General features: G+C 35.8%; 1 protein-coding gene across 1 annotated transcript in view; it reads right to left on the reverse strand.

Moving 5' to 3' along the window:
- LOC106874321 (uncharacterized) overlaps window positions 1-12,190 on the reverse strand; it is a 466,970-nt gene that overhangs the window by 409,479 nt on the left and 45,301 nt on the right. The window contains exon 4 of the mRNA XM_052965857.1: window positions 5,489-5,587. Coding sequence (XP_052821817.1) covers window positions 5,489-5,587 — 99 coding nt within the window. The remainder of the gene's footprint in view (window positions 1-5,488; window positions 5,588-12,190) is intronic.

A 12,190-nucleotide genomic window follows, 5' to 3' on the forward strand; every position in this document is an offset into this window, starting at 1 on the left:
TATACTACTTTGGGAGCGAAAGAGTTTTGTTTATATTTCACGCCGAAGAAAAAAGTTTATTGACAATCCATTTATTTAACAACAATGAAAGAAAGAGGTATGTAACAATTTGTCAGTGAATTACACAATATAAATGGGTAAAATTTCCGAGACTTCCACTACACTCCAACCCGTTTTTCGGACCACAAAAAGGGTTTGGTAATTTTTGAGATTAACACCCACATGATTTCCACTAGGGTGTTAGGGTTAGGGTTTTAGGGTTAAAGGTTAGGGTTTTAGGGTTAGGATTAGGGTAGGGTTAGGATTTAGAGTTAGGGTTAGTGTTGGGGTTAGTGTTAGGGTTGGTGTTAGAGTTACGGGTCAGGGTTAGGGTTTTAGGGTTAGGGTTAGAGTTAACCTAGAAGGAACAGGACCCTTATTTTTTGGTTAAACCTGTTGATAAGTTTTCCTAAGTTACTCCAATCCAGATCCTCAATGCAAACCTTCAGATCAACCTTCTCCTATGCAGATCTCTAATGCAACTTAAAAAAAAAACAGTCAATGAGTGGAAATAACCAATAAACTGATTCCTTATGGGATTTCCCAATCAAATTGCCAGCAAACCATTTTCAGCCAAATCAATTTCAACGGATTTTGCTCAAATCTGATGTCCATGTTACTTATTTTGGTTTGAAATAAAGCACTTGATCACTTAATAATCCTAGCTTAATAACGGGCAGCGCCGGGCTATACTGCTAGTAAATAGATAAAATCCTTTCACTTTTATAAAAAGATTAAAAGAGTATGGAAGACCTTACATACAAAAAAAACTATGTCCATTTACGTCCATTTGCAGGAGGTCTGGGCAAAATGTTATAGTGCATGACCATCCTCACGACATAAGTAATGTGTGTAAAATTTGGTGAAAATTGGTTGAGAATTGTGGAAATGTATGCATTAGTTATTATACACACACACACTACAACTTATATATATACTAGAAAATATGAATCAATAACTAAATACAAATATAATGACTATACTAATTATCTTACTGTTTCACATTATAACAATTATGATTGACTTTTTCATGAATTAGATACAAGCATATAAGGGAATATATATATATATATTAACAAACTGATTTGACTTCATAACATGTTACTAACATACATACACACTTACACACACATAAATCAACTTAGTAAACATCTATATACACACACATAAACTGAAATGGACTATGAATATCCATACCTATAAATGCATATATAGTTATAGATATTCGATAACCTTTTACTAATATACATACACACTTATGCCTTAATAAAGCAACTTAAACAGTAAGGATCTATAAACACACACACTTATGCATAAATGGTGACGTACATACTTGTATTAAATAACTTTATGCTGACATACATACACACACACATATACATAAATTAATTTAGGCAGTAAGCATACACATATGCACATATGAGCACACATATAAACACACGAACATACACTCACACAAAAGCCAAAATTGACCGTGGACATCCATGTTTTGTAAAAAAACATTTTATTTCATTTTTATTATTAGTGTACTCTTTTACTTGTTTCAGTCATTTAACTATGGCCATGCTGTAGCACTGCCTTTAGTCAAGCACATCGACCCCAGGACTTATTCTTTGTAAGCCAAGTACTTATTCTGTAAACACACCAGCATCGGTTGTCAAGCGATGTTGGGGGGACAATCACTGACACATAAACATACACACACACACACACACACACACACACATATATATATATATATATATATACGATGGGCTATATTAGAAGACACTTGCCCAAGGTGCCACACAGTGGGACTGAACCCGGAACCATGTAGTTCATAAGCAAGCTGCTTACCACATAGCCACTCCTTCGCCTATGTATATTTTATTATATTTTATTGTTATTATTATCAATCTTTATTTTTATTCTTATATACTTTAATTTATTATTATCATTATTGTATTTAAATAAAAAAAATATTAATGCATGCGTACACACAAACATGATTTTCATCTGCTTAGTCTGTCAGAGTATTTCAACTGATCAAAAAGTAAGCCCTGTAATGTCCATCTTGCCCTGAAGATCTTCCACCTAAGGTACGCAAAATGCAAACTTATATTATATATGTTTTGTAATTTAAATTTGGTGTGAAGTGAAACAATTGTTGGCAATGTTAATTAATTAATAAATTAATTTATATCCATTGAATCACTCCATTTTCAAACTTAATAATATTTGATGTTTTATAATATATTTATTGAAGAAATATCTCTTCAAAATATAATATATTAAGCCAGGGTATCTTGGATAAAACTATCCCTATAAGAGGATGATATACAACCCAATTCTGTTTAAATAAGGAAAGCATACTCATTAAAAAACATAAACCACAGCTGAGTACCCTTTAGAAAGAAGAAAACACACTAAAGACAAAAAGGAAGAAAGACTCAATTTCTCCACAAAAAACAATCAGGTACAACAGACAATTTTTAAAAACTTTAGTAACAGTCTTTCACCCGAGTTTCAAAACTGCAACTCCAAATCACCATACAATACCACCATACAAACACCAGTTACTGATGTCACCTAACTCTAGACCAATGAAATTTTACTTTCAATCAAAACCAAATTTCAGCAAATGCAACACAATAACCCTTTAAGAGGTTCAACAAACTGGAACAGCTGATGACTGCTCCCCACAGGGAAGCCAGCTAGACAGAACAACAAACTTGACTACCAGAAAAACAAGATGTCACCAATACATTAACAAATCAAAAATCAGATCCATTCACAGAAAAAATTATAAATACACTGGATTCCAAAAAGCATTGTTACAAGCGAAAGTTCCTGCACACTATGGAAAGAGAATCACAGAAACTGTAAACCAAATCCTTTTTTTACTATCTTCATTTCTCCCTTCTTTTTCTCCCTCTTAACTTAGTATGACTGAAACTTTGATGATATTCAATTTTTGTCGACCACTACTAACACTATTGAATTTTGTACATTTAAACAACAGTTTAAATGTACAAAACAGTTTTTATATTATTGACTGTTATTTATATACATACCAAAGTAGTTTCAACAATATTTTTTGTTTATCAATGGTTAAAATTTAGAATTATGAATTAGAAAAAACATGTTTAAAAGTTTTGATGTTGACAAGTTTAAATGTTCATAACAGTCAATAATATAAAAACTGTTTTGTACATTTAAACTGTTGTTTAAATGTACAAAATTCAATAGTGTTAGTAGTGGTCGACAAAAATTGAATATCATCAAAGTTTCAGTCATACTAAGTTAAGAGGGAGAAAAAGAAGGGAGAAATGAAGATAGTAAAAAAAAAGGATTTTTTTTATATATACTAGACTGCTTGTGACCTGTTGGGTCACTGAGAAAGTCTGAGTTTCCCAGCAATGGAGTTTTGTTTGTTTTGTGGTTTTCTTCTTTTCCATGTTATTTTGCATGCTTTCTACGAATGTGACATTGAAATCACGTGTAAGTGACTTCTTTCCCCGGAAAAGGAAAGATTTGGCTGCTATTTCCTGCAAGCCCTGCTAACACGTAACAGATATTTTGGGTTCTTTATTGCAAATACCTGTTATGTGGTGGCAGAGCATGCTAGAAATAGCAGCCAAATCTTTGGAGATGAGATACGTTGAATGCACTTAAAAGAAACCTATGCAAAAAACCTATTTCACATCAAGGTTACGAACGGGTCTTTTACAAAATATTTACCATATTTTTAAAGCGATTTTGCCCATCATAATGTGTCTAATGGAAAGGATAGAGTTTCTTCCCTTTCAGGATTAAGTTATTTTCAGAGTATTTTCCCATTATGCACTGTTTTGGGTATTTATACCTCAAAACCTCGACAATCTCAATAACTACTGGTCCAATTTAAGCAAAATTTGTTTTATTCCATTTGTATTCACATTTCAGGGACACTTTCCTTTTAAAGTATTTTCCCATTATGCACCAGTTGTGCTGTGTAACATTGCAAGCAAGAAAAATTGAACTTCACTTTTAATGTATTATATATATATATGCTTTTGTTTATGTAAGTACTTCTTGAAAATATTTACTCCCACTCCATGTAGATCTCTCAGGGTTTTTTGGCAAGATAAACAGGTGTGGGCCTTTGCATTACAAGCTGTTGCAGTACTTGGTCTTTACTCTAGACAAGATGGGCAGGACTTTTGGAACAGTGCACTGGTGTCCTATTCAGGAACTTGTATAACTCTCAATGCCAATGTTTAGTGCCAGCCCTTATATATGTGTCTGTAACAGAGAAAGTAGTGTTTATGTGTGGAAGATGACAGGACCAATAAAGTCTACAGATACACAGGAAATTGATTTTCTCAAATGCCCAAGAGGCTCTCTAGACGTTATACGTAATTTTTGTTATCTAGGTAATCTAATTAGCAGTGGAAGAGATTGTTCTGAAAGCATAATTGCTAGAATAAGAATAAAATGAGAAACATTCAGAAAGTTGCTACCTCTTTTGGCAATCAAAGGCTTGTGTAAATTCAGCAATGCTACATGGTAGTACGATGGGGGCCTTAAATGCAGAGCACATGTGAAGACTAGAGAGGAATGAAGCTGGTATTCTTCATTGGATGTGCAACGTCAGTGTACATGTATGACAGAATGAAAGTGTATTAAAAAAAAAGTTAGGCATAAGAGGTCTTAAATGCTGTGTGAAGGAGAGAAGACTGCTGGTTCAGTCATGGGTTGTGTATGGATGAGAACAGTTGCATAAAGAAGTGCTGATCCCTTAAAATAGATGCAACTTATTGGAGAGGGAGACCCAAGAAGACATAGGACAAAGTATTGAGGCCAACCTCAAGATGCTGAACCTTATGGAGAAAATGACAAAAGACTGAGATATCTGGTGCTTTGCTGTGCTTGAGAAGACCTGTCCACCACAACAGAATTGGTATCTTAAAACCACTTTGATAAATGCTTGTACATGTGGAGCTCTGTTCCACCTCCATTCTCACTGCCCTGTCAAGCTTTCCCCCACATCTCTTTCCCTAATGTTCATTACTTCTTTCTCTCTGCTATACTTCATCCTTAAAATCTATTTTATTTATTATCACTCCCAAAACCCTCACATGTCTAATGTAACCCCTTCTTCTGAGTCACTCCAAAAGCACTCACTTTCAATTACTACAGTCACCTTTATCCTGTTCAACCAACTCTCTTCAAATTTTTATGAAACTTCCCCTCAACACCCCACCTGGTGCTAGTGCCATGAAAAATGCACCCAATACACTCTGTAAAGTGGTTGGCATTAAAAAGGACATTCAAATCATGCCAAAACAGAAAATAAAATTTGTCACAGTCAAGCTCTGGCTTGCCAACTCATCAAATCCTCCAACCCATGCCAGCATGAAAATCAGATATTAAATGATTATATGTATATATATAGACACACACACACACAACAAAAATAATTTCTTACTTTATCACTTAAATATTTTTTCTCTACTTCCTCTTGTACAAGATGCCAAATTTCTTTTACATTTAATACTCGGCCTAACTTTAAAGGTGTTCCATATGCCTGAAAAATATAAATAATTTGTTGATACACTTATAAATATATTCAAGATAAAGATGTCATGAAGGTCACAGATTAACAGATCATCTACGAGGGGTGTTCATCAAAGATTTCTCCTGAGACAATTCTCAAGGACTGGGATATATGAAACTTGGCATAATTATTGATCCTTCTCTACATAGCCACCACCAATGGTGACACACTTCTCCCATCGCTTTATGCAGCTATGAAGACCTTGCTTGTAGAAGTCAGCAGGTTGCATCTGAAGCCAAGACTTTACCTCAGAAAAAAAATCATCATCATCTGAAAAGTGCTTCCCCTTTAAAAAAAGACTGCATGGTTGGAAAGAGGTGGAAGTCAGATGGTGTGAGGTTGGGAGAGTAAGGGGGATAAGGAAGGATTTCATAGCCGCAGGACTGTGCTTTTATCTGGGCGACATGTGCATTGTGAACTGGGGTGTTGTCTTGGAGGAGGCGAACTCTTTTGGTCGGTATGCCACGCCTCTCTGTTTTGATGGCATCCCACAATTTCTGCAGCAGAGAAGCATAATATTCCTTGTTAACTGCGGTACCCTTTGCTAGAAAATCCATCATCACTACTTCACACTGGTTCCAAAAGACTGGGAGCATCACCTTGCCTGCTGAGGGTTAGACACGAGCATTCTTTGGAGGTGCTAAGTTATCATGCTTCCATTGCTTTGACTGGACTTTAGTCTCAGGATCATAGTGAAGGACCCATGTTTCATCCTGTGTGATAAGACTGCTGAAAAAGTCTTCATTTTCTTGGCACCTTGCCAAAAGAGCCTGGGAGAAACTGACTCGTTCCTGCTTCTGAAATGGTGTGACCATCTGGGAAAGCCATTATGCAGATAACTTCCGCATGTGCAAATGATTGTGAATGATTTTTCCATAGACCCTACACTTATCTTCATTTCTTGGGCTAATTGCCGAATAGCTATGTAGCTTCCACTTTATGGATGGTGTCGTCATCAATGGCAGAATGTGGTTGTCCAGGAATAGGTGCAGTTTCCACCGATATCCAACCACATTTGAACTGGTGATGCCAGTGCTTGACAGCCTCATATGATAGTGCATTGTCACCATAAAATTCTTTCATCTCATCAAAAGTCTCTTTTGATGTGTGATCTTTCAAGTATAAGAACCTGATCACTGATCTGCATTCAACTGCCTCCATTGTAATACCTTAGTCCACTTCAGCAGCCATAAAAGACAATTACAATGTGACATGAAGAGAGATGTTTGATTATACCTGTACAAGTTCCATTCCCTGCACTAATCAGAAGTGAGTCAGGGGAGATCTTTAATGAACACCCCTCATACTGAATTAAATTCCAAAATATGAACTTATTTTATTATCTTCAAAGGAAGAAAAGCAAAGTGAAACCAAATTTTTACTATTATTAATTTCTGCCCTCTGTATTCCAAGTATATGAACTCAGAATGTGGAGCATTTCACCCTTTCTGCCACCTCTATATAAACATTTATAGATAAAAGGTACTGACTGATTTCAGTCAGGTAAATTACTTGATTTTCTTACTCAATTTTCCCTAAAAATTATTATCATTTTCATAAGAATACAGAAAAGTAAAATGTCAGTGACTGGATCATAGATGTATGATGAAATTTTTTTAAAACAATATATTTTATTACTACAAAATAACAAAATGGCAAAAGTAAATACAACTGTCTATAAGAGTTTGGTTACAGTAACCACAATACAATTGCTAGTTTTCTGCTTATTACCCAAGAACTTATAATCAATAAACCAAAGACTATCGATTGAATTATTTCGCTGCACTTGATGGGATGAAAGTTATCTCCTCTAACTGATTCTTTTGGGCCTCTTCAAATCAGAGGTGTTACATAAGCAATAAGCATAATTTATTTACAATCAGATACAGAATTGCTTTAGTGAAACCACTAATGTAACTTGAAGCATGTTTGAACAGATATTGGAGGTTATTTTTCCATATTGTAAAATATATCCTTATAAATGGTTTTAAAATATCACTTTTCAGTGCATACATTTTTATATATAATCAACTTCACAAATTTGAATTCAGCTTTGCAACTTTATATTTATTTCAGTTTTGTATGGTGATAATAAACCATACTTATAAACGAGCCAATGATGGAGTTTCTCTGCAGTAATTTGATGTGCTGAAAATACCATTCCTGCCTTCCTCAAATCATACTCAACCATTTTGTAAAAGAAGGACACATTGGATAATGTAGTGTTTTCCTTTATTGATTTGGTCTGTGAAAAGAGAAACTACAGCTATTACCTTCACAAAACCAATGAGATCAATTAAATTAGCATTAGTTACAATTCAATAACTGTAGTAAAAACATGTGCGTGGAAGGATTTCCAGAGAGGTAACATTCTGGAGGAAAAATAATATATACTAGGATTCATTAATGTAGGACTTGGTAGAGTGGACCATCATATGGGTGATGACAAGGAAAAACAACCAGATCTGAGTAGTAGAGTTCACTTTAGAAAAGTGAGAGGTGAAGCATGCCTGAATGCAAGAAGCCTTTCTTTATATATGTGCTGGAGAATGTGTGTGTATGTCTCAAATGTGGGAGTAATGGTGACACCTAGTGTTTGTAGTGACTATGAGCTTTGCTACAAGGATGCAATAAGGTTCTCTTATTGTGTATAGTGATTGTTTCATTGTCTTTTGAGGGGATATGACAAACATGAACCTGTTGGAGGGTGTTTTAGAAGTCTTTTTTCATGAAGTCAGTGTAGATATTCACATGGGATTGTACATATAGGTGAAGAAATGTTAGGAAAAATTAAGGTTGGATCCTTGGATCCTTTGTGTACAAATGGGCCTTGTTGAACTGATAGGAAGGAGGAATTTGCACACAGTGGTTAGGGAAAAGGCAAGATGGTCATGAATAGAGGGTTTTTGATTACAGACCAGCCAATGACAGCCAACTTGGTGCTACATGATAACAACAATACTTAGATAAAGCAGTTTTATCAGGATTATATTTTGTTTTTAGGTCCTGTACTGAAACAGTATTGTTTTGTTAATTTTATTTTGCTACTGCAAAATTCTGTTTTGCTTTACATTTCTATTGTAACCAAATTAAAATATGTAAAAGAAAAGAATTTAGAACTAAATAGTGACTCTAGGTGTATGTAAGGATAAGACACATTTCATAATGAAAAAAAAGCATCAGAAGGGCAATGCATACCCTGTGCATTGATAAATTTTTTCACAAATTATAGTGTGGTATGCAATGCGTTGCTTACCCATGCTTTTTGATTGAACTGAACTTTTTTTTTTAAAGTATCAACATTATAGGTATTTATACTCCAGTGAAATTAAGAAATCAACTCATAAATAAATGAAATCATCGAATCCATCACTGTACACATGCACACAGTCGCATATCTATGTATGTATGTACTCACATGTCTACATGCATAAGTACACCATGATCTGTACACGCACAGACAAGGGTCGATCCATATGAAAAAGAAAGTGAACAAAATAAAATGAATTCATACTCCCGTGAAATTTAAAAATCAACTCATAAATAAATGAAACCCTTGAATCCATCACTGTATGCACATGCACAGTTGCAATCTATGCATGTATTTATGTATATTTGAAGATAATCAAACTGTATGTTCATCATTTCGAGCTACTCACCCAATGGAGAAAATCCATTCAGCCGTTTTCCAGTAATTTTGCAAACGCACAGACAAAGACGAGTGATTACAATACCCTTATTTTGCTTACGTGCACAGGGTAATTAAATCTATAAAGAAGTATTACAAGAAGTAAAGTGATCAAACTGAGTCTGTACTGGACTGCAAGTTCATATTCTACTGGAGGCATTTCTGAGAATCATCATCATCATCATCATTTAACATCCGCTTTCCATGCTAGCATGGATTGGATGATTTGACTGAGGACTGGCAAGCCAGAAGGCTGCACCAGGCTCAATCTGATTTGGCAGAGTTTCTACTGCTGGATGCCCTTCCTAACGCCAACCACTCTGAGAGTGTAGTGGGTGCTTTTACGTGACACCAGCACAAGGGCTAGTCACACAGTACTGGCAATAGTCTCACTCAAAAGGTGTTTTTTACATGCCACCTGCACGGGAGCCAGTCCAGGGGCACTGGCAATGACCTTGCTCAAATGATTTTCTAACGTGCCAGCAGCACAAGTGTTGGAAGGCAACACTCGTAACGATTACACTCAAATGGTGCTATTTACGGGCCACTAGCATGGAAGCCTGATAGCTGCTCTGACAATGAACACGCTTGGACAGTGCTGTTAGTGCTCCACTGGCGCAGGTGCCACTCATCGGATATGGTTCAATTTCGATTTCGATTTCACTTGTCCCAACAGGTCTTTGCAAGCAGAGTTTAGTGTCCAATGAAGGAGAGGTTGGCATGGGTGCCAGTCGTCGGATTCGGTTCGATTTCAGATTTCAAATTTACTTGCCTCAACAGGTCTTCGCTAGCAGAGTCTAGTGTCCAATTAAGTAAAGATACGGATAAGTGAGCAGGCCACACTTCTGGCAGAGGTTCCAGCTTATGCTCTCACTTGGCTTGCCGGGTCTTCTCACGTACTGCATATTTCCAAAGGTCCCAGTCAGAAGTCATTGCCTCGGTGAGGCTTAAAGTTCAAAGGTCGTGCTTCACCACCTCATCCCAGGTCTTCCTGGGTCTACCTCTTCCACAGGTGTGGCACTTTTTCACACAGCTATCCTCATCCATTCTTGCCACATGTCCATACCAGAGCAATCATCTCTCTTGCACACCACAACTGATGCTTCTTAGGTCTAACTTTTCTCTCAAGGTACTTACACTCTGTCAAGTATGCACACTGACATTACACATCCATCGGGGCATACTGGCTTCGTTTCTAGCAAGCTTACGCATGTCCTCAGCAGTCACGGCCCATGTTTCAGTGCCATGTAGCATGGCTGTTCGTACACATGCGTCATACAGTCTGCCTTTTACTCTGAGTGAGAGACCCTTTGTTACCAACTGAGGTAAGAGCTCTCTAAACTTTGCCCAGGCTATTCTTATTCCAGCAGCTACACTTTCAGCGCACCCTCCCCCGTTACAAACTTGGTCACCTAGGTAGCGGAAGCTATTAACTACTTCTAGTTTTTCTCCCTGGAGTGTGGTAAAGGTTCTTTTCTGCACATTCTCAGTGTTTATTGCTCCTGAGATATTTATAATATTTCTGAGAAAGATTCTTATTTCTGTGCACCAAGTTGTTGTTTAGCTCTATATCAGCCAATTGACCTATGTTCAAAGACAATTCAGATGAAATAGCCCAACTTTTCTTTAAAGACAATGTATCCCAGATTATATGATCCAATGTGCTTTACTTTTTTAAGACAGAAGTTGTTTTGAGAAAAACTTAGCTTCTATTTCTTGCATAGTGGCATTTTCAAATTTGATAGTAAATACCTTCTGGAGAAAATTACCTCCAGAAGATTAGCGTCTTATTTAAGAACATATTTGCCATATTTGCTTATTGCAACAAAGTAAATAATTATTCTGAAAACCTATAATTTTTAAGTGATTACCGCTTTATTACACAGGCTAAAGGAGGATGGAAACTACATAAAATTGTCAAGTGTTGAGTACTGAACTCCTAATGAATATATAACAAATACTGTACATTTGTTTAAATAATTAAAAACTACCAGTCACATGGTATGCACAAGTTTTATGTGAACTTGTCTGTTTTGTTTTTTTTATATATATATTGCGATTAAAATAAACGGGGACACACAATTAATTCCATTACTACAAAGTCACGGCTGATGTTGTTACCTCTTCTCATACATTCTGCTGTTGGTTGTGCTGCTACAGCGATATAGAAATTCACAGTTTATGACTATTTGATCCTTGTTCCTACACCGGTGCTTATGAAATAAGCAAATCACAAAACTTGACAATGGCATCACTGATAGAGCAAGAAAAATCTCTTGGTGACATAAATTTACAGTCAATCGAAGACATCTCATGGCATTCAAAGCAAAAGCTTGTGTGAGCGAATTAAAGGATAACCTACAAGATCATGACCAAAGTCCTATGGCTATGAAATTCATTTCTTTTGTAGGAATACAAGCATTAAAAATTACCCTAGATATTAATATCCCACAGAATATCATGAAAATGACTTACAATGACCTAAATAATTCAATTCTAAATCATGTTGCTCCTTTAAAGAAACTGATATCAGCCGAAAGAAAATTCTTCTCCACATTAATAATTAAGGATGATGATGATAATGATAATAATAATAATAATAATAATAATAATAATAATAATAATAATAATATTCCAACAGATGGCCATCCATGCTCGTCATCAAATAACCAAAAGAAAAAGAATGAAAAATGGTCTAGGGAAGATAATAAAGAAGTTCTTACAGCCTTCTACCATGCCATATATTTCCCAACAGATAAATCTAATACTGTACAAACCTACTTAAACTGGAGACAGAAACACCTTGAAGTAAGACCCTACAGAGACAGTAACAAACTTGCCAACGTCAGAAGAAACATTATGAAAAAAAAATTACTAACTGAAGT

This window comes from Octopus bimaculoides, chromosome 2 (assembly GCF_001194135.2).
Source record: "Octopus bimaculoides isolate UCB-OBI-ISO-001 chromosome 2, ASM119413v2, whole genome shotgun sequence".
Classification (NCBI taxonomy): domain Eukaryota; kingdom Metazoa; phylum Mollusca; class Cephalopoda; order Octopoda; family Octopodidae; genus Octopus; species Octopus bimaculoides.